General features: G+C 41.6%; 1 protein-coding gene across 2 annotated transcripts in view; it reads left to right on the top strand.

Annotated features, from left to right (window-relative positions):
• Nucleotides 1-23,278, top strand: part of PDGFRA (platelet derived growth factor receptor alpha) — a 115,325-nt gene that overhangs the window by 33,692 nt on the left and 58,355 nt on the right. For both annotated transcript variants that reach the window (XR_004072391.2, XM_031018376.2), the window contains exon 2: nt 19,123-19,204. Coding sequence is in view for 1 of the 2 variants with exons in the window: in XM_031018376.2 (XP_030874236.1) it covers nt 19,202-19,204 (3 nt within the window). In the remaining variant the exon portion in view is untranslated. The remainder of the gene's footprint in view (nt 1-19,122; nt 19,205-23,278) is intronic.

The following is a 23,278-nucleotide window of genomic DNA, read 5'->3' as shown; positions in this document are numbered from 1 at the left end:
TTAGATTTTATTTATTTATTTGACAGAGAGAGAGAGAGAGAGCGAGAGCAGGAACACAAGCAGGGGGAGTGGGAGAGGGAGCAGCGGGAGCAGGCTTCCCGCTGAGCAGGGAGCCGGATGTGGGACTCGATCCCAGGACCCTGGGATCATGACCTGAGCCGAAGGCAGACGCTTAACGACTGAGCCACCCAGGTGCCCCAGGTATTTCCTTTTTTTGCAGTGGAGGCAATTGCTCAGAGAGGCTAAGTAATTTGTCCACAGTCACCCAGCTAGGGGGAGCTAGAACTACCAGCCAGGTTTTCTGGCTCCGAAGCCAGGAGATTCGGCCACAGGGGTGTACTGCCCCTCATCAGATTATGAACTTGAATGTCACTGTTCTGGTAAGGCATGGCGATGATGATGCCAACCTCAGATTATGCAATAATAAAAAGTTTAATTTGATACCATATGTAATTTTTCTAACTTCCCTGAGGAAGTATTTTTCCTCACAAAGAGTTTTAACAAACAAAAATACTTCTTTAAAAAAACAAACAAACAAAAAACCAACACACTTCTTTTTTCCAGGAAATGAGAGGACTTCTCTTATCTCCGAACAAACAATGGCTATCAGTATGGGTTTGATTTTCAAATACTTCTGTTTAAAATAGTTTAAATTCTATTTATGTAGATAAGCCCTGCCCATCTCCCTATCAGTCAGGAGGGAGGATATCCTGGAAGGCAGTCTGATGGGAAAAGCTGCACACAGCCCTGGGGAGATCTGCCCTGGGGACGATGGACTAGGCAGACACTGGGAGATAAGAATATTTTCCAAAAAAATTAATTCAGCTTACGCATAGAATTGGGAACCCTGCAGTCCAACTCACAGCGGCAGTTTTGATACCTATCACGTGCCAGGTGCTGTGCTCCCTACTTTCATCTGGTTTTCTGTCTGCTTGCTGCCCTCCCTACAGAGCCTCCTGTGCTGGTCGGAATCAGGCTGGGGCGTTACTGAAACATACATGAATCTCACTTTTTTCCTGCTTGTACCCAAAGACTCATCATTAGGCTCCTACTACTAGCAGTGGAAAGAGAAGCACACAGGCCAGTCCCTAAGCCCAGCATTAAATGAGTAGCAGACCAGGGGCACCTGGGTGGCTCAGTCAGTGGAGCATCGACTCTTGATTTCAGCTCAGGTCATGATCTCGGGATCGTGGGAAGGAGACCCGTATCAGGCTCAGCAGGGAGTCAGCTTGAGGATTCTCTCTCCCTCTCCCTCTGAGCTCTTTATCTCTCTAAAAAATCTTGTTTTAAAAAAATGAATAGCAGGCCATTCAGTGAGTTGACATTACCTCACCCCACCTCTACACCTTGCCCGAGGCCCATGAACACCCCGATGGTGCCTCACGACAGAGGTGGATGGAATGAAGAGGCATTCAGAGGCTCCAGAGGCCCAGTGAGGAAATTACTAAGCACCAGATAGGAGAAATAATGAAAGCAGTGAGAGCTTGGGAACTTACGAGCTGCCAGTGCTCTACCTTTATAACCACCAGCCCGAATAAGGCAAGATGATTGCACTTCACAGATGAGGAGACTGAGACCCAGGGAGGTCACGAAAGCAGAGCAGAACTGGGATTGAAGGCCTGAAATGTCTGACTTTAATCCAGCACTCTTTCTACTGCAGAACTGAAGGCGTGTACAGAGGCTGGGATCCAGAAACTCACTGCCTGCTAGAGCCCTGGGATTAGGGAGCACCACCCAGCACTGTGGGGGCTGTGACAAGCATGGGACATGGCTCTCTGCTTTTGGGGAGGATATAGTCTCACTTGCTTTGGGCCTCCAGTCCAACAATTATTTCTACTCTTGACTGCATTTTTCCATCTCTCTCCTCACTTACTAATGGGTTTACATTTTCTAGATCTTGAAAAAAAGTCAAAACCTTTTCCTTGACCTTGCTACGCCTTTAAGCACCTGCCTTATCTGCTACTTGTTGCCCAATCTCTTAAAAGTGGTCTACACTAGAGAGGAAGGAATGGGGAGTTCTGGTTTAATGGGTGCAGAGTTTCAGTCCTACAAGATGAAAAGGGTTCTAAAGATGGATGGTGGCGCTGGTTGACATTATGGCCTTACTAATACCACTGAACTGTACACTTAAAAATGGTGAAGATGATGAAAAATCAACTATACTTCAATAAATACAGTGATTAAGATGATAAGTTTTATGTGTATTTTATTACAATAAAAAGTTGGGGGGAAATGGTCTCTATACCACCCGCTAATGCTAAGATGATCAGCGGGGGCTTCTGGAGGACAGGACTTCCAGTGCTAAAGCTCGGAGCATTCTAGACAAACCAGGACAGATGGGGACCACGGCACCATTCATCCCTCACTCTGGGCTATGTTCATATTTCACCTTAGGAATCTGCCTTTCTCCTTCTGTATCCACTGAGACCTACACAAGCAGGTAAACCTAATGGTCTGTTTTCAGTTCTGCAGCATTTGACTGGTGATGATCTCCTTGAAATTCCTTTTTAAATTTTTTCTTTCATTACCCTCTAGAGCCCACAGCTTTATGATTTTTTTCTCCTAACAGCTCCTTCTCTTTTTCCTTCACTGACTCCTCCCGCTACTACCAAATCCTGGCCTCAGACCACATGAGGTTAGGCAGGTCTGGGTTCAAGTTCTAGTCCTTTATTTGGGAACTCCCTGAACATGACAAGTTGTTCAATCCCTCTGTATCTCAGCTTCCTGGTCTGTAAGATAGAGTTAATCATACCTACTTACAGTGTATCCTAAGAATCGGGAAAGGAATATTTAGAGTACTTAAGGTAGTTCTGGGCAGAGAGTAAGCCCCCAATAAAAGGAAGTTATTGTCATGACTTCATTATCTTTTAGCTTCCACATCCCTTCCTGTACTGTTCACTGAACTGCGGCCCCAAGTACCCTTTCAAGTTCCATGACCATATTCCAATCTGTCTCCCAGCTCTATCAACTCAAAATATTTACAACCAAAGCCCCCATCTTCTCTTCACACCAACTCTAAGATAAAGTGTCTCTTCCAGTTTCTAGGATTCCCAGGGATCCAGGTTCAAATGCCCTGGCTGGCTTTGACTCACTCTTCTCTCTCCTCGTCCACATCTAGGCAGTTCCAGATCTGATTAATCCCATCTGAGGTGCATTTCTCAAGTGTCCCTCCTCTCCTTTTGATTCCCGGTGTCACTGCTGGCCCCCTTCCCCCATCTTAGTACCTCGTTAGCTTATAAGAGGCTATTTCAACAGCCTCCTAGCCGACTCTTCCACCCATGAAGATCTGGTGCCTGCTTCTGCCTGGATAATTTTCCAAATGCAAAACTCTAAAAGACCTTCAGACTCATTAGTCTGGTTTTCAAGGCTCAAGCCTCAAACCTTTCCAAAATGGCTCCATGAACTGATTAGCTCACACATTTGCTTAATAAATGCTTTTTGACTATTCAGATTCCAGCAAATTCCAGGAGAAATAATGGCACTGTTTCTTCCATGTGCTCCCAATCAGGATTTGACAGCATTTTCCAAAAACATTGCTCTTCTCAAAGTCACTGATGACCCCACACCACCGATTCCTATAGTCACTTTTCTGTGCATTCGTGTTACCCCACCTCTGGGCTGTAGGATTTTGTCTTTCTTTTACACACTTCCTCTCCTTTGCCATACTAAATGCAGTCAAGGATAATTCTAAGGTTTTTGGCCTGAGCAACCTGAAGAAGGGGGGTATGAATAAGGGAAGGGACGAGCTGTGTTAAAAAACAAAACTCAACTGAGTGAAATGGAAGATCTAATTGGCTTAATTAAGTGATTCATGAATCAGGCAGCAGCCCGCCTAGCAAGTAGAGAGATGCTCCAAGGTGTAGTACAAAATGGAGGGCTTTTACAGGAAGGAGGGTAGTGCAAGGAAGTTATTAGCAAAAGAAGAGAAGGGATTATTTCAGACAAAATCCCTTTCTCTAGGGTATGAGCAGGGGGTCTTATCATGCAGATTACCTCATCTCCCTTTGTGGAGGGGTGGGGATGGAAAGTGCCCATGTGACAGATTACCTAATTGGCACTGATCAGAAAATTCCTGACTGACCTCTTAAGACTACATTTCTGGGGGAGGTTGAAACTACAGTTAGGTTAGGTATTAAGCCTCAGTATGGTAATTTGGCCTAAGTGACTTTATTTTTGACAGCTGGAAATACAGAAATGATGGCTGGAGGTGGGATGGTTGACTGAGACTATGGAAGGGGTGAATAATACAAGATTATGGGATGAAAAAATCTACAGACCACCTTGGGAGTGAGTGACTGAGGTAGCGTAGAGACACAATCATTAGAAATGAAGAGATTAAGAAAATGAGAGGCCAGGATTTTGGGAAGAATATTGCAGAGTGAAATCAGCAAGCATCGTGCCACCACCCCATACGACTCTCAATACATGTTTAGTCAGTTAAATTGGGGAGGGAATATTTCGTAGAGATATCTTAAGAGGAATGTTTAGATTAGAGCATTACTCTAAGAATACATTCCCATGTCTTAATAGTTTAGATTAGAGGTCAGCAAATTTTTGCCAAGTAGTAAATATCTCAGCTTTCAGTTTGCACAGTCTCTGTTGCAACTGCTCAGCTCTGCCATTGCAGCACGAAACAGTCAAAGACAAAAGGAAGTGGGCATGGCTGAGTTCTAATAAAACTTTACTTATAAAAACAAGGAGAAGGTCAAATCTGGTCCGCAAGCCACAGGTCCCTGACTCCCAGTCTAAATCAACATTGCCCAATAGAAATACAATTCAAAGTGCCTGCTGATCACTTTTCTAGCCTCTCTTACAGCTATACGTGGTCACGTGACCCGATTCTAGCCCATGGAACCTGAGAGGACAGTGGCCGAAGTGACTTGTGCAAAAGCAAAATGATAGGTGCGGAGAAAGCCCCCTTCCTGCCCACGGCAGATGCGCATGTGTAAGGACTGTGGCCGTGGCGGCCATCTTGCGCAAGGGGGCCCGCCTAGGACGAAAGGAGACCCTCGAGGTTCGCAGAGAGAAAACAGACAGCACCCGGGTCCCTGGTGATGTCATTGCACCTTGTATAATCAACAATCGTAACAGGCTTCCTGTTAAGTGAGCTAAGGAGTGTCCTCATAGCGCGAAACCTCATTAAGTTTTCATTCAGTCAGTTGCCACCAAAAGCAGCCCAATCATCCTGAGAGAATGTTTTAGAATCCTTCCGGGTCTCTGTTAGGGCTGTTTTGGTTGCAGGTGGCCGCAGGAATCCAACTTCAATTTGCTTAGACCAACAGGGCAATTTTTACAATTAATATACATGGGTGTTTTGTGAAACTCAGCAGAAATATGACCAGCTCTCAGAACAGCTGGAGCCATCAGGATTTTCTCTCTGACTCCATTATTGGTCTCACCCCTTTGAGGTAATAAATCCTTGGGCATTTATCAAAAAATAAAATAAAATAGAGAAAGAAAAAACCGAAATATAATTCAAACCACAATACAATTACATATGTAATTTTAAATTTTCTGGTAGCTACACTGAAAATGTGAGAATTGTGCAAGGTTGATATTTATTTATTTATTTATTTATTTATTTATTTATTTATTTATTTATTTAAGGTTTTATTTATTCATTTGAGAGAGAGAGCAGGAGCGGGGTGAGGAGCAGAGGGAGAAGCAGACTCCCTGCTGAGCAGGTAGCCTGATGCAGGGCTGGAACCCCGGGACTCCAGGATCATGACCTGAGCCTAAGGCAGACACATAACAGACTGAGCCATCCAGGCGCCCCAAGGTTAATTTTATTTATTTTTTTTAAAAAGATTTTATTTATTTATTTGACACAGAGGGAGAGACAGCGAGAGAGGGAACACAAGTGAGGGAGAGGGAGAAGCAGGCTTCCTGCTGAGCGGGGAGCCCAACTCAGGGCTCGATCCCAGGACCCTGGGATCATGATCTGAGCTGAAGGCAGACACTCAACGACTGAGCCACCTAGACACCCCCCAAGGTTAATTTTAATAATGTATTTTATTTAACCCAATATGGACAAAATGTTATTTTTTAGGTTTCCATTTGTTTATTGCTAGTATATAGAAATACAGTCAATTTTTACATACTGATTTTATATCATTTAACTGTCCTTTTGACTTTGTATTATTTTCTTCTTAAGGTTTTCTTCTTAGATGACATTTTCCCCCAGTAGATGACATATTTACAATATTGAATCTCCACTCCATTTACAAGGTATACTTCTTAATTTATGTAGGTTTTCTTGATTTATTTCATCAGTATTTTTTAGTTTTCTGTGTAAGGATCTTGCACACATTTTGTTACACTTATACCTAGGTTTTTCTCTCTTTTTGTGGGTGCTATTGGAAATTATCCAAAATATTATTTTGTGTGTAATGAACATAAAAAGTATTTAGTTATTTTACATTCCGTTTTTCAAACTGAGTCTTCTAAATCTCATGTATTTGCAGTACATCTCAATGCACATTAGCCATGTCTCAAATGCTCAATAGTCATGCGACTAGTGGGTACTGAATTGGACAAGGCAGATCTGGAATTTTTCTTGCTTACTTAAGATCACAAGCTAAGTGGAAAATAGGGAGAACTTCACTAAATTTGTATTGAACCATTTGCTTTGGGTTTCTAGAGTCTGTGCTTTTATAGATTTTTTGGTAGTAAAATTGTTGCCAATTGTTTTGGCAAAGTTGAGTTGGTTTTAAAGGAGTATCAGTTAAGGCAGGCTATATCATGCTGGGGCAACAAGCAGTCCCAGTGGCTTAACATAAGGAAGCATCACATAATGTATTATAACATGACAATATAATCAAGCACGTAAGCAAAATGTCCATTATGAGTTAGTCATCCCCTGAGTCAGGCAATGAAGTCTCCATCTTATTTTATTTTATTTTTTTGAGAGAGAGAGAGCGTATGCACGAGTCTAGGGGATGAGCAGAGGGAGGGGGAGAGAGAGAATCTTAAGCAGCCTCCACACCCAGTGGGGAGCCTGACCCGAGGCTCAGTCTCACGACCCTGAGATCATGACCTGAGCTGAAATCAAGAGTCAGATGCTTAACTAAGTGAGTCGCCCAGGCACCCTGAAGTCTCCATCTTAACACATGATTCAAGGTCTCAGGACAGGAACGGGGCTGTGTCTCTTAAATTTATCTGTTTGGAAGGGTAGCATGTTATCTTTGTTTGCGTTTCATTGGCCAAACAAAGTCACATGGCCACACCTAACTTTAAGGATGACAGGAAAGTGAAATCTTACCTTGTGCTTAGAAGACCAGGGATTTGTGTGATTAGCCCTAATATCTATCACAATTTGGCTACCTGCAAACTTTCCAAATACCATGAATTGAAAAACAATCATCATGTGATAAGTGACTATTCTGATATGCCTGACGTGTAAAAATACATATAATGGCAACCTAGGGTCAGGAAATTTTCAATAAATAATGCTGGGTTATCCAAATGGGTGGGAAAGCAGAAGTCTATTCTTATATTACACCATATTCAAATGTCAGTTCCAGGTAGATTGAAGACAAAAACAAAACTCTAAAACCTTTAGGAAAAAATATAAGAAAATATCTTTATAAGTCCAGGATTGGGAAGGATTTATTAAGACACAAAATGCACAAATCATTCATCCATTAATTTATTTTTCCATTTACCTAACAAATATTTATTGAAAGTCTACTGGATGCCAAGCACTGATCTAGGCACTGGGAATAAGAAGAGGATAAGACAAACACAATTCCTGATCCCAGAGAATTTATAGTTTAGTGGAACCATAAAGACAAAAAGGATTACAAAATGCAATGAAATTGCATTTAATTATGTTATTACAAAACTCTAAATTACATTTAATTATATGAAAATGAAAACTTCTAAAGGACAAAAGTTGTCACCAACAAAATGGCAAGACAGACCACAGGCTGGGAGAAGATATTTACAGTGCACACAACAAAAAAAGATCAGTATCTGGGATATATAAAAACTCTTCCTAATCTAAAAGAAAAAAACAGACAACCCAAGAGAAAAATGAACAGCAAATATAGAAAAGGAAAACTGAATGGTCAATAAACATGATCAGCATCATTCATAATGCGGGAAATGCAAATTATAAGATATCATTTAATGCATAGATTAACAGAAATTACATGTATGACAATATCATGTATTGTTGACCAGCGAGACTGCTTATAAAAGGCTGGGGAGAGTGCCAATAAGTATGACTATTTTAGAGAGCAATTTGGCTAACGTTATTCTTACCCTTCTACCCAGTAATTCTACTTCTTTGTACAAACCTCAGTGAAATTTTTGCATGTGAGTTCAAGGGAACAAGCAATGTTTATTGCAGCGTTGTTTGTGATTGTGAAGAAATGAAAACAATTGAACTGCCCACCAATAGGAGATTAGATAAATAAATACATTATAATTTGTTCATGCTATGAAAACTTCCAGCAGTTAAAATAAATGACGTTGAGTTGCCTGTATCTAAATAGACAGATTTCAAAAATATAATTTTGAGTAAAAAGAACCAAAACTGAAAACAAAAGCAAATACCACGCTACTGTGGTTTCAGATGATACTGGGTTGTCAAGTTTTAAGACTTGCAAAACAATACTATATCTTGTTTGTGAATATAAACCAGATTTAAAAAAGGATAAAAACATACTTGTGAATGAAAATACCAAATTTCAGGGAGAGAGGAGACATAGGAAATGGGAAAGGAGTAGGATCTGCAATTATTTTTTTTAAGATTTTTATCCATTTATTTGAGAGAGAGGAAGAACATGAAGGAGGAGAGGGGCAGAGGGAGAAGCAGACTCCCCGCTGAGCAGGAAGCCCTGACATGGGGCTCAATCCCAGGACCCTGGGATCCTGACCTGAGCTGAAGACAGATTCTTAACTGACTGAGTCACCCAGACGCCCTGAGGGATCTGCAATTATTATTATTTCAACATCATCAGAATGTTACAGAAAAAAATTGAAAATGAAATTACAATACAACAGCTCTTCCTGCCCATGGGTCCTGTCCCCATGCTTTAATGAAACCACCCTTTTGTCAAAAAAAAAAAAAAAAAGGGAAATTACAATACAAACGTTTTTTATTTGAATCATATCAGAGTAAGTGGTTGATGATGTAATGCCCAGCAGACTCAGACATTTCAGGGTGTATATTCTAAAACAAGAACATTTTCCTATATAACCAAAATATAATCATCAAAATGATGAAATTAGAATTGATATTGCTACTAGCTCATCTTCAGACCCCATTCAAGTTTTGCCACTTACATCAAAATGATTTGATTCAGAATCAAACACTGCATTTAGTGGTCATTTGTCTTTTTTTTTTTTTTAAGATTTTATGTATTTATTTTAAAGAGGAAGATAGAGAGCACAATTGGGGGGAGGGGCAGAGAAAGAGGGAGAGAGAATGCCGAGCAGACTCCATGCTGAGCACAGAGCCCAACGTAGGACTTGATCCAAGGACCCCAAGATCATGACCTGAGCAGAAATCAAGAGTAAGATGCTTGACTGACTGAGCTGCCCAGGCACCCCAGTGGTCATGTGTCTTTAACCTACTCTATTATGGAATGGTTCCTCAGTCTTCCATTGACTTTTATGGCCCTGTTGCTTTTGAAGATTACAAGTCAGTTATTTTGTAGAATGCCTTTCAATTTGTTTTTTTCTGATATTTCCTTGTGATTAGATTCATGTTGTACATCTTCAGCAGGACTGTAACAAAAGCGATACTGTGTTGTTCTCATGGTTTGTCAGATGGCAACAATTTCAATTTGTCTCAATAATAATGTTCATTTTGATCATGTGATCACAGTGGTGTCTCCTGGGCTTCTCTACTGTAAAGGTACTCTCTTCTCCTTTAGAGGTGATAGCTATGTAAGCATCCCATTCCTCTTCAAACTCTTTATTTATTCACTGGCTTATAGCTGTATGAGCTCATGATTCCTATTTTAGTAAACAGATTATAATTTATTACTATTATTATTTAATGTTATGTTGAAATCATGTATGTCCTTTTTGACCATTGGGAGCCCATTCCATTTCACTTCGGTGTCCTTTGACGGGTCCTCATCACTGTTTGAACACTTTCTTGGTTTCTGGCACAAGATGTATGTTCCAGGCTCATCTTGTACTTTCTTAGTCCTAGCTCTAGAATTGGCCAGTTCTCCAAGAAGCTCCCATTCCTCTTGGTGGAGAACAGTATTTAGAAGTCAAGCTCTGTGTACCAGGTGTGCTCATTGTGAATGGAGTGTCACTGCTCCCAGTGGACAGAGCTAGGAAATATATATATATATTTACATCTATTGTTTTTGTTGATCTCTAAATATGGAAAGCTTTATGTTTTCACCAACACATCTAATTCCAGTCCAACAGATTTTATTCTAGTTTTTTCCCTTTCCGTAGAAATCTGGCTCCTATTCCTTATTACATTTATTTGATCAATTCCCTGAAAGATAGCTCACCTTCTATCTCTTCCATTACACTTCCCCCCATGGGGCAACTTTCCTCTCCTGTTTGGGCTGTCTCCCCAAGCCAGAAGCTGCCCCTCTGTGTAGACACCCTCCTCAACCCTTCTGGGCTCTGACACTCCATACCCTTTCTTTCACATGGAGGTCCCATGTATCTATTGTGCTCAAGCTTTGCTTCTCCATACTGGGCCACTGTGGCTTCCTCTATTCCCAATCATGGAGGCCTACTATGCTCTACCTACCAAAAAATGTCAAGACAAATATGGTGAAATGTTTAGATTTGACAAAGCCTGGGTAATTAATGGGTATATGAATGTTTTCTACAGTATCCTTTGCTTTTCAAACTGTATGTGATAAAGTTTTCCTTTTTAAATTTCCAATGCATCACAGGCTAACATCTTTGTAAATAAAATAAAATGAATATCTAGGAAAATGAAATTAAAAAACCAAACACATATGAGAAATAAGACACCTAATTTTTTTTTTTTAAGATTTTATTTATTTATTTGACAGAGAGAGACATAGCGAGAGAGGGAACACAAGCAGGGGGAGGGGTAGAGGGAGAAGCAGGCTTCCTGCCGAGCAGGACCCTGGGATCATGACCTGAGCCGAAGGCAGATGCCTAACAACTGAGCCACCCAGGCGCCCAAGACACCTAATTTTTATTAGATTCAACAGACATAGGTGACTCTGTGAAATTGCTCTGAAAGTTTTTAAACGCGTTCTCTCAATTTCTGCACTCTTTCCTCTGTTGACCAGAGAGTTGTGTGAAGCGGCAGCCATTCCTGGCCTGCAGTCTGAGTAGTACTGCTGACCACACTATTTTTTAAAGATTTTTATTTTATTTTGAGAGAGAGAGAGAGCGAGCATGGAGGGAAGGGGCAGAGGGAGAAGGAGAGAGACAATCTCAAGCAGACACGTAACTGAGCATGGAGCCTGACAGGGGGCTCAATCTCACTGCCTTGAGATCATGACTTGAGCTGAAATCAATAGTCAGACGCTTAACCCACGGAGCCACCCAGGTGCCCCTGCAGTCCACATTTTTGATGCAGCCTGGCTGGGTCCAAGGACCCAGAGTGGGATCCCACAGGACCAGCCAAGAGTGTCCTTGGCTTCACACAGGATAGAAATGAAACACGAGCTGAGAGGAAGTGAGAGCAGAGTTTATTGAAGACACAGAGAGAATAGATACAGACAGAGTGTCCAGGAGACTTGGAAAGGAAAGGAGAGTGAGTCTCATCTTTGGTTGGGGGCCTGCATTTTTTATGGAGGAGGGTGGACTGGTGCACGTGTCTTCTCAGTAATCCAGGAACAAAGACAAGTGTTTAGCTGTCCTCTGTAAGTCACTTCGGCCCTGAGCCAAGGGTCTTGATGAGTCAGTGGTCTTGGCAAACATTCATCATGACCGCACCCAGTCACTCCTTAGATGCTATCTATTGTGCTGGAAGACTCCAAAGACAATATTAAATCCTTGACCTTTATACGGAGGACATACATGATCTGTTCTATAAGCCCTGTGTAGGGCAGGGGTGCAGGTCTTAGCAAGGAGAGAAGCAGGAAAAGGAGCGAAAAAAGTAATTTTTCATGGGGTTCCTTCAGTTTTCCTGTCTCACTTTTTCATGCTTCACATACGACATTTTAAAAAAAAGATGAAAAAATATAAGGGGCACCTGGGTGGCTCAGTCAGTTAAGTGTCTACCTTCGGCTCAGGTCATGATCCCTGATCCCAGAGTCCCTGGATCCAGCCTTGCACTGGCCTCCCTGCTCAGCGGGGAGTCTCCTTCTCCCTCTGCCCCTCCCCCCATTCCTTTTCTCTCTCTCTCTCCCCCTCACTCTCTCTCAAATAAATAAATAAAATCTTAATAAATATATTTAAAAAATACAGATACATAACAAAACCAAGGGCCTGGCTTCTGCCTTGAAAAGTCAAAGGTGTGCCCTCGAATTTGCACGTGTCTCCACGATGATCTTTTGCAGGCATTCATTCTACTGTCAAAACACCTTGCCAATATAATGGTGTTTGGGGACTAGAACGGTAGGGTGCTCTGACCCTGGCCTCCGGGAGTCTAAAGAGGAGAGGAGGGAAGGAGCCAAAAGATCAGGAGAAGGAGACGGCAAACTGGCGGCGCCCAGAGCCAGGGGAAAGCCTCTTACAAAGCGGGAGACCGTCTGCCGGGAGGAGGCGGTCCCGGCTTGTGGAGGGTCCCATTATAACAGCTGCATCTGCGTCCTGGCCCTGTCTTGGCGCTGTCCTGGGTCCATCGGGTTTCTGGCTCCAGAGCCGGAGTCATTCAGCGAGTGCAGGCAGCCCCTCTGAAAACCCCACCTTTGGCTCCAAGGTTTGCAGACAAGCCATCTCCCTGGGAGGCTTGTCTTCTGTCATCCGTGTGGCGCGGCCATGGTCCCTGTCGTGTCTGGGATCCTGTAAACAACCACTGTGGGAGATGAAAGATAAGGAACAGATGTGAGAAAGAGAACAGAGCAAAAATCAAGTACTACCTGGTTTTCCCTACCAGTCCACACGGACAGGGCTCAATCCAGATTTCCAGGGAGCTGGACATGTCCGTGGCCCGGGCGCTCTGTGGGCAGCGAGTGTCTTCATCACAGAGAGAATGGGAGTCTTCAGGGTTTCCTTCAGAGGTGCAACCAGTTTAATTTGAAGATGTGCCAGCTTAATGCCCTCTCCCCAGGAGCCTCAAAGACCATTTCTTAGTGTGATTTTTCCAGCAAAATATTTACCAGCTTAAAAAAAAAAAAAAAAAGTATGTTTAACTTGGAATTTTCCATAATAGTTTCAAGTTTTTTTTTTTTTTTTTAATGAACTCTTTAGTGCAGCCATGTGGAAAATATTATTCTTTATGTTTCCTCTGCTAGAAGCCTTCAGATTGCATTTTCCTTCAGGTTTATGGTGTTGCTCTCAGTAGCTGAGAAGCCATCTTGAGAGGTGGCCCTGAGAATTTTCTGGAGGCCAGGTGAGGCCTGGACACCACTCCCAGGTGGTCTGAGAACAGGGTGTTCAGAAGCCAACTCAGCATTTTGGGTCTGGAATCGTTTCTCACCTGGTTCCTCTGAGCAGCGCTGCTTGTTCTAGGAGACTGTTTTCCTTCCAATGTGTGAACTGGGATTTTTGGCTGTATGTGCTCATTAAGAAAACCCATGTCACTTGTCACAAGTGTAAAAAGAACGTTTCAAATGTTCCTGGAAAACTTTCAGCTGGTTCATGTCCATGCCTGGGTCCTCCCTATAATTTTTCCTATTCCTCCCCTCCCCAAGATGTCAAGTGGAGTTATTTCTGATGCAGAATGATTGCAATGTTTCAGCCAGGCAGACGGGCTGTGCGTAGGTAATGGATGAAGTCATTGATGTGGATGACTAACTGACATTGTAAAGTTCTTTCGGGATAGGGTGAGGGGGGGTGTTGGGCTGGGTTTCTGTTAGTGTGGCCAAGAAATAAGATTTACAACCCATCAGGGATTTAATACCCTTTTGCGGACATGCTCCCAATGGAGCTTATTAAATATAGAGGCTTATTCTAAAGCAAGGAAATCTGATGGGTGTGAAGGTACAGGGGAGAAAGCAGAGCCTTTATTTCCAAACATTTATTCAGGACAGGATTTTTCCTAATGAAACTCCATTTAAATGTAATTTTTCTGATGCTGTTTGATCCTATTTTTTCTACTATCTGATTACCGACAGAAAGTGTCCAGTGAGATCCTTCTGTGTTTGTAGACAACGTAGTTTATTTAATTGAAGAAGGGAGCCCTAGTACAAGCACAATGGCACAGTGGAGTCCGACCCCCGGGGATGAAGGGGTATTAACTTGCATTCAAAATAATATGACTCTCCAAAGAATGAAAAGACAAGCCACAGACTGGGAGAAATGCTTTGCAAAACATGTATTCGATAGAGGACTTGTATCCAAAAGATACAAAAAAATCTTAAAAACTTAGCAGTAAAAAAACAAACAATCCAATTAACAAATGGGCAAAAGATCTGAACAGATATCCACCAAAGAAGACAAGCAGACGGAATAAGCATACAAAAAGATGCTCAACCTAGATGCCATTAGGGAATTGCAAATTAAAACAACAATGAGACACTACTGTCTTCTTCGGAGAATGATGAAAATCTGTTCACACTGACAACTGCAAATGCTACCCAGGTTGTAGAATGACAGGAACGCCCATTCATTGCTGGTGGGAATGCGAAATGGTAGAGACATTTTGGAAGGCCATTTGGCAGCTTCTTACAAAGCTAAACAGTCTTACCATACGATCCGGCAATCATGCTCCTAGGGATTTATCCAAATGAAAACTACGTCCACACAAAAATCTGCAGGCGAATGTTTACAGCAGCTTTATTCGTAATTGCCCCACATTGGAAACAACCACGATGTCTTTTGATAGGCAAATGGGTAAATAAACTGTAGTGCATCGCACAATGGAAATGAGCTATCAACTCATAAAAAGCCACGGAGGAATATTAAATGTTTATTTCTAAGTGAAAGTAGCCAGTCTATAAAGGCTACATATTTTACGATTTCAACTGTATGATATTCTGGAAAAAGCAAAGCTAGAGACACAGTAAAAACATCAGTGGTGGCCAGGGGTTGTATGTGGTGGGGGAAGGACAAATAGGTGAAGAACAGGATTTTTAGGGTGGTGCAACTATTCTGTATGATTCTGTAATGGCAGATACATGACAGTGTGCTTTTATCAAAGCACACAGAACTGTACCACACAAAGAGTGAATGCTAATATCAACTATGGTCTCTATTAATAATTATATATCAATATTGGTTCATTAACTGTAATAAATGTAGCACACTAATGTTAGATGTTAGCGATAGGAAACTGTGTGTATGTGTGGGCGGGGTGTATGGGAACTCTGTATTATCTCTCAATTTCTCTGTAAACCTAAAACTGTCCTAAAAAGTTGTCTGTTTAAAAAACAACAACAGCAACAGGACTCAAATGATCCGTTTTCATCATAAAGGAAAACTCTGTCTTTTGCTTCATCTTGTTTCTGTGCCCTTGGCCATCTTGTCCACCACTGGATCCCCATGGCACATAGTAGGTGCTCAGTAAAGACTACTGAATGAATATGCTCACAAAAGTTTAGCCAATAAAACTCTGCTCTTATGTCTTTTGTGCCCTCTTGGATCAGATAAACCTTGACAAAATGCAAATCACTGTAATCAGTTAATATGTATGAAACATTCAGTGTGTGTCAGGCATTTTTCTAGACCCTTGACATGTAGTAATTCATTTATTTCTCGTTAGAACCCTGTGAAACAGGTACTTGTTTTACAGATGAGGAAACTGGGCCATAGAAAGTTTAAGTCATTTGTCCAAGGTTATAGGACTCATAAGTGGTAGAGTCAGGATTTGAACACAGAAAGTCTAGCTCCAGAGGCCACACTCTTTTGACAACTCTGCTAACGTAGGAAATGTGGGCATAAGGAGACATATCAACAAATAGTCTTCTTTCAGGATATTTCAATCCATTAGGATAGCATGCACAAATTCTGCAAACAATAGAGGGCTGACCTCTTTCCACTGGAACACTTTTTTATGGGCCAGCCCAAATTGGCCCGTGTGGGACTGCTGGGTCATTTCTCTGTGTCCTGAGCTTAGTTTTCCCATTACATACGATCACAGTCAACACTCAAGAGCTATTGACATTACTAACTAATTACTTCCTCTGTGTTTGTCTACCCCCAATTAGACTCAGACTCCTTTAGGTCAGGGATAAGTTCTTATACTTCACTCTCTACCTGCATGGTAGGTGGTTAATTAATACTTTTGGGCTGTTTAAGTGTTGGGAGAATGCTCAGTGAGAAAACAAATTTAAGTCCAAATTTCAATAAAATGGAATTCAAAAATATTGTGTGTGTGTGTGTTTTAGGACTTTTGGTGGCAAATTTGCACTTCATTTACCTTTGATTCACTATGAAAGTCATGGTGTTTGATATTCACCATATCTTTGATGGCCCATTAGAGGGCAAAGTGCTTGAGTAAACCATTAACATACAGGTAGAGAGGAGCTCACTTTTGGATCCCAGAGTTCAGAGGTCAAGGGTCAGAAAGGTAGCAAGGAGTCTGTCTTGGGGAATTGGAGATCAGTGTTTTACTGGGATACTTGTCACAGACTGTGTGACTGGGATAGATCATTTATATTCCCCGAGCCTCAGTTTCCCCATCCATTACATGAAGCTAATTCTATCTGCTCTGTCTACTTCTCAGGGTTTTTGTATCAACCGAGCCTTTGGTGAGTGAAAGATCAGGATGTCACATAACTTGAAAGAGAGAAGGTGGTGGGAAAGGATAGTGATGAAATATTTTGTGATTCATCTTCATTATATTCTGCATCAGAGGCTTATTGTTTGAAACAGGACAGCATAAAAACACTTCTGCTTGCTGTTTTAGACTATATAAGATTTTCTACAGGAGGGTTAACTCATCTGGGTCAAGGACTATTGAAGGACATCAAGTTAATGCCCTGTTTTCTCCCTCAATAGATTTCCCTCAAATGGGCTTGAAATATTCGTAACCACTCCACTGTTGTGCAACTGAGTAGTGAGAACAAGTACCTGTTTGTTACTCATAACAATGGTTGTAACAGTTTGACTTCTACTGGGGGAAAATTTAAACCATCATTCCATAATTTTCCTACCAGTTAATCAGTTGTTAAATAAAGACCGGCAGCAAATAAGTGCCAGCAAATCATCCACATTCTATTTCATATTTGCTGACGGCCATGAGAGCACTTTACAGTCAATGGCAGGTGGTGGAAACAATTACCAGGTTGCCCAAGAAGAATCACTATGATGCCACCCTTACCTTTGGAACCAGAAATCAGCAAATAAGGTTTTGAGAGCTAAGTCTGGGCTCAAGTAAGAGGTATGAGAATGGTCGAAGCAAGGATACGAGCCCCTTGCCACCTCATTGTCCAATTGGATTCTGCGATTGATCCCATCTGTGGGTATGAAGGCGACTGGACAGAGAGCTTGTCCACTGTCCAACCATCACTGTTCTTTCTTCCCATCCCCAGAGAATAAGGAAGCCGAACAGCTTTGGCAGAAGTGCCATAGGCAAGCTCTACCAGTTTGGAGATTGCCGAGAACTGTCAAGCTCAAGACACACTTGACCAGTCTTTCCCCCACTGCCTCCTCAGCACAGAGGGGTGGTACCAAAGAAGGAAGAGAATGAAGCCTCATAATCAGGAGGCATTTCAGTGTTTAATTATGCCCACTGTCATGAACTACTTTGGAACAGAGGTTGAGTTGTGTGTGTGTGTTTCCAGTCTTTGAGAGAGAAACTTTGGCCCTTAGAAGACGGTTTGTCAGAGACAATGTAATTATCTGAAAGTATGCACTCGAAGTGAGATATGGGAGGAGTGGAGAAAAAAGTATTTGGGGGGAAGCATGCATTTCGGTGATTGCAACTTCCTGATTCACACTGATGCCAAACTCTGGGATCATTCTAGATAGGGCTGCAGAGAGGGGAAAGAAGTGCAGCGGCGGCCCAGGACTAGATTCTGGAGCCCCTCACTCAGGCAGGGTGCTGTTTGAGTTTGGGCCCCCATCCATTTTTGAGCCCTTGGTGAGTCGCTTCAAAGTGGCCCAGATGCACCCCTGGATGCGTACACCTTCAGGAGACATTTAATGGTAAGAGGCAGGGGGCTGGGGAGGGTTGAAGCTATTTGAGACTAGCTTATTTCCTCTTTCCAGGCCTCATCTTCATCATTGGTTAAATAGAATAATAATGATAATTTCTGACCAGTAATTCTACTTCTCAGGGTTTACCTGAAGAAAATGAAAACACCCACTTGAAGGGATGTATACACCCTTATGTTCATTGCAACATTACTTACAATAGCCAAGATACAGAAGCAACCTAAATGTCCATTGACTGGGGAATGGATAAAGAAGATGTGATATATATGCAATGGAATACTACACAGCCATCAAAAAGAATGAACTCTTACCATTTGCAACACGGATGGAGCTAGAGAGTATTATGCTAAATGAAATAAGTCAGACAGAGAAAGACAAATACCATATGATTTCCCTCCTGTGGAATTTAAAGAACAAAACAAATGAACAAACACAAGAAAACAGAAACAGGCTCGTACATACAAGAAACAAACTATTGGTTGGGGTGGGGGGCTTTGGGGGGATAAGGTGAAATAGGGGAAGGGGATTAAGAGATATAAATTCCACTTATAAAATAAATAAGTCACAAGGATGTAACATACAGCAAAGGGAATATCATCAACAATATTGTAATAACTTTATATGGTGACAGTAACTAGACTTACTGGGGGATCATTTCATAACGTATAAAAATGTCACATCACTATGATGCACATCTGAAACTAATATAATAGAAAAATAAGAATCTCTACCTAAGAATGTGCTGGGGAGAGGTTAAATAAAACAACGTATGTGAGGCATCTAGCACAGTGTATCGCACGTAGTAAGAATTCCATTGTTGCCAGTAATTATTGTTTCACATGATACTTATGCTGGGGTTATTTGCATATATGCAGATCACTCCCATTTGATCATAAATCTCTCAGGGGCAAACACTGAGTCCATTCATTTTTTTTTTTTTTTTTTTTTTTTTAGGAGCTGGCTGAAAGCCCCTTGGAGGCAAGGACCTTTTCTTATTCCTCTAGATATTCGTTCCTAGCAAAGGGCCTGGCTCATGGTAAACAATGTAGAAACTATGTTTGTTGAATGAATGAATGAATGAATGAATGAGTGAATGAACCGAGAAATGAAAAACACACTAACGTGAAAAGAATGGAAATCGGAGAACAGAGTGTGATTCCATGTGCCTGTTATTTTTGCTTGAAATTAATTCTCAGATCTCTGCTGGGATCTTGGCTGACATACATTTACTGGGGTTGACTAGATTATATAATTGCTGCTTTCTGTCTCTAACCACTGTGATTATGACTCAAGTAGTGGATACATTTACGGTGCTATGTAAATAATAATTATTTTAATTATGGTTTGACCTGCACAATATATTCTAACAACGTAGCTGACTGTGCATTTGTGTATGTGCACTCTCGAGAGTGGTGGAGAAATCTCCTATTATGAAGGTACAAAGGAATCTCCCCTCTATGCACATGGTAATTTTAGAATTATAACATAGAGAAGTACAATACCACTGTAATTATAGCAAGTTTGCAGAAAGAAATGGCTTTGAAATAGTATATAATCTAAGTGTATTGTATTTAGATAATATAAAATTTAATTTTATTGACACTTTTATTTTTGGTGCCAGGAAAAAGGGGTAATGGCAATTTTTCAGGCTTCCTGTAAGATTATAAAAGTTCCTTCTAGATTTAAGTGTGATGTAAGCAACATAACTTTTGTAACATGCTCAGTCAAGTGGCTGGCATGTAGTAAGCGCTCAGTATCAGATGTTGTCATTTGGCAACAGCATGTGTGTAAGTAAGCATATGATGTAAATGATGCGCTGTATGCATTTTTGGCATGATTTCCAAAAGGAACTCAAATTTGATCCACATGGTACCTGGTAGACCATGATCAACTACAGCAAATGTTATTTTTTGCACTTGAAATGCACAAGGGACCATTTTAGACATTGGATGGAGTGGAGAAAGGTCGGGGCCTCTGGGTCGGACATGAAGATGAATATCATAGTACCTGCTTCTAAGGAATTTACAATGAAATGAAAGAAGCAGATGCTCATGGAATAATAATAGAACTCTAACTGAGCACTTACTACATGCCAGGCACTATTCTAGGAGCTTTGCTCCTACTAACTCTTATAATCCTCACACAGATGACATCAATTAAGATGTCACAGATAGCAAGCAGCTGACAAGATCCCAAACTGGGCTGTCTGACCCCAGTCCACACTCCTGACTCCTACCTTAAATTGCCCCCCTAAGGGTGTGATATAGCAGTAATGCAAGTATAATCTTCAGGAAGGGGTAAGAAAACCGCTCTGGGAACATTCCAGCCAAGAGATTGGGAAGCTTCCCCGAGGACTGGCCTTTGAGTTGAATTTTGAAAGACTGGGGGAAAAGAATGTCAAGCAAGAGAGAAGAGCTTCCTAGATCCTTTGACAGCCCCCACAACGCCCTGCAATTCTGGAGTAAATTCCTCCTCTGGGCTCCTACGTCAACTACGGTCCCCTGCCGTAACCCTTAGTACATTTACTGCAATTACCCCCTTAAATATACATGCTGGAAATCTCTATCTTGAGCACCTAGGAGACCCTCAAGGTTTACTACTATGATCTACCACTGACTGCTTTTTTTCTGAAATTAGATATTTTACACCACAAAACGACTACATTTAATTTAAAAATACCATGTGCCCCACAGAACTGCACATTTATATGGTGCGAAGATACATTGAACACACAGCTCATTATTTGAAACATAGTTTTGTGGCTAAATCAGTAGGATGATTGGAGCCAAAGTAAACCCTTTAAATGCATATGTCATGGAGGATGAATGCCTTCCAATTATCTGGAAGTTAATATGGCATTTTAAATGAAAACGACAATAAATCCTACTCTGTTCTCATCTGAATACTCTATTTTTGCATCCTACTCACACACAGAAAATGCTTAGCCTCTCTAGCCCGGTAGGAAAGATACAGTAGTGGTTGTAAGATGGGTGCTACTTGATGGAATAGACAACAGAGGAAAATCAGGTTGGCACAAGGGAGCCTGAATGTATTTAAGAAATGCACAGAATTACCAACTTATAATAATTAATGCATTCTCAAAATTCTTGCCAGAAACACTACTTTACACATTATCAAATTCTGTCCCCATTGTTATTGAAATCATAGAATATTTGAAGCATATTCTTTCTTACCCTAAAATTATTGGCTTTAAGATCCAAGCCAGCTGAACCCGGGGTGCCTGGGTGGCTCAGTCGTTAAGCGTCTGCCTTCGGCTCAGGTCATGATCCCAGGGTCCTGGGATCGAGCCCCGCATCGGGGTCCCTGCTCCGCGGGAAGCCTGCTTCTCCCTCTCCCACTCCCCCTGCTTGTGTTCCCTCTCTCGCTGTCTCTCTCTGTCAAATAAATAAATAAAATCTTAAAAAAAAAAAAAAAGATCCAAGCCAGCTGAACCCTATAACCTACAGCACCCCCTAGGAATAATTTAAGCCCTCAGAAAAGGGCATTCCTCTTGGAAGACATTAGGGTTGCTCCTGGGATATGGAAGGCTATTTGATTATTAAAAAATTCATTTCCTAGAATACCCAGACCTTCCAAATCATTTCTTCCTTTAGAAAACCTCTTTGGGTTAACTCTGACTCTGCTTTTTTCCCCAGAGACTCCTTGCTCACAAACAAGCTCTGGGCTGCTTGTCTGAGTGCTGCTGGTTCATCCCTTAGGTCCTCCGCCTGTCCACTTCTGGCCAAGTGTTTTCCAGGCACCCAGGGAAAGACTCCTTCCTTCAGTGGATGTCAAACTCCACATTCAAGGATGATATTGAACATTATTTTACTCATATCTGAAACAGACTAGATTCATTCACTTGCACTTTCAATTAACATTTGTTGAGTGCCCACAAGCACTGTCTTCCAGGCTTAGGGGCTAGAGTAGTTTTCAAAGCAGACAGACTCCCTCTCTTCATGAACTTCATAGTCTAAGGGGAGAAAGGAAAGAAGAAGGAAAGAAAGAAAGAAAGAAAGAGAAAAAGAAAGAAAAACAGAAAGGAAAAGAAAAGAAAAAGGGAAATATGAAACTACAAACTGTGATAAGTGCTGGGTGATTAGTTCTGTGAAGGGACGCACAGGACGGAGTGGTCAGTGATCGCCTCAGGACAGACTTTATATCTGAGATAGGAAGGGTGGGAAAGAGGGTAGGACAGAAGGAACTTTTCCCAGGCTAAGGAAGAAGTGTGTGCAGGTCCAGAGGTGGGAAAGAGCTTGACAGATTTTCATAAGACCAATGTAGGAAGAGGAAGAGAGTGATATAGGGTGACATTGGAGGGGGCGGCAGGGTCAGCTTTGGGAGTCTGGGTTTTGTTTAAATTCAAGAAGCCATTGAAGGTCATTAAGTAGGAAGTGACATTGATCAGATTTATGAAAGCACACTGTCCATGAGAATGATTAAAATTAAAAAGACAGACAAACATCAAGAGTTGGCAAAGATACAAAGCAAATGGAACATTCATACATTGCCAGTGAGAGCATAAACTGGTACAATTACTTGGGAAACTGGCAGTATCTACTAAAGCATGTACATTCCCATGACCCAGCAATTCCACTCCCAGGTATATTCCCAACAGAAGTGCATTCATAGGCTCACCAAAAGACAGGCATGAGAATGTTTATAGCAGTATTATTGATAGCTAAAAACTGGAAACTATTCGTGAATCCAACAACAATAGAATGGTTAAATAAATTGTGAATTCATACAATGGAATACTCCCCGGAAATTAGAATAAACAAACTACAATGACAGGCGACAACATGGGTGAATTTCATTAACAAAATGCTGACTGGAAGGAGTCAGACCCAGAAGAGTACACCCTGTATAATTCTCTTTATCTATGATTCATATAGAATCTATGATTCAATGATAAAGTTTTTTTTTTAAAGATTTTATTTATTTATTTGACAGAGACAGAGAAAGAGAGAGCAGGAACACAAGCAGGGGGAGTGGGAGAGGGAGAAGCAGACTCCCTGCCGAGCAGGGAGCCCGATGCGGGACTCGATCCCGGGACTCCAGGATCATGACCTGAGCCGAAGGCAGCCGCTTAACAACTGAGCCACCCAGG

This window comes from Leptonychotes weddellii, chromosome 2 (genome assembly GCF_054177405.1).
Source record: "Leptonychotes weddellii isolate Sample4059 chromosome 2, ASM5417740v2, whole genome shotgun sequence".
Classification (NCBI taxonomy): domain Eukaryota; kingdom Metazoa; phylum Chordata; class Mammalia; order Carnivora; family Phocidae; genus Leptonychotes; species Leptonychotes weddellii.
The sequence above is the reverse complement of the archived record's forward strand: the minus strand, read 5'-3'. Positions and strand labels throughout refer to the sequence as shown.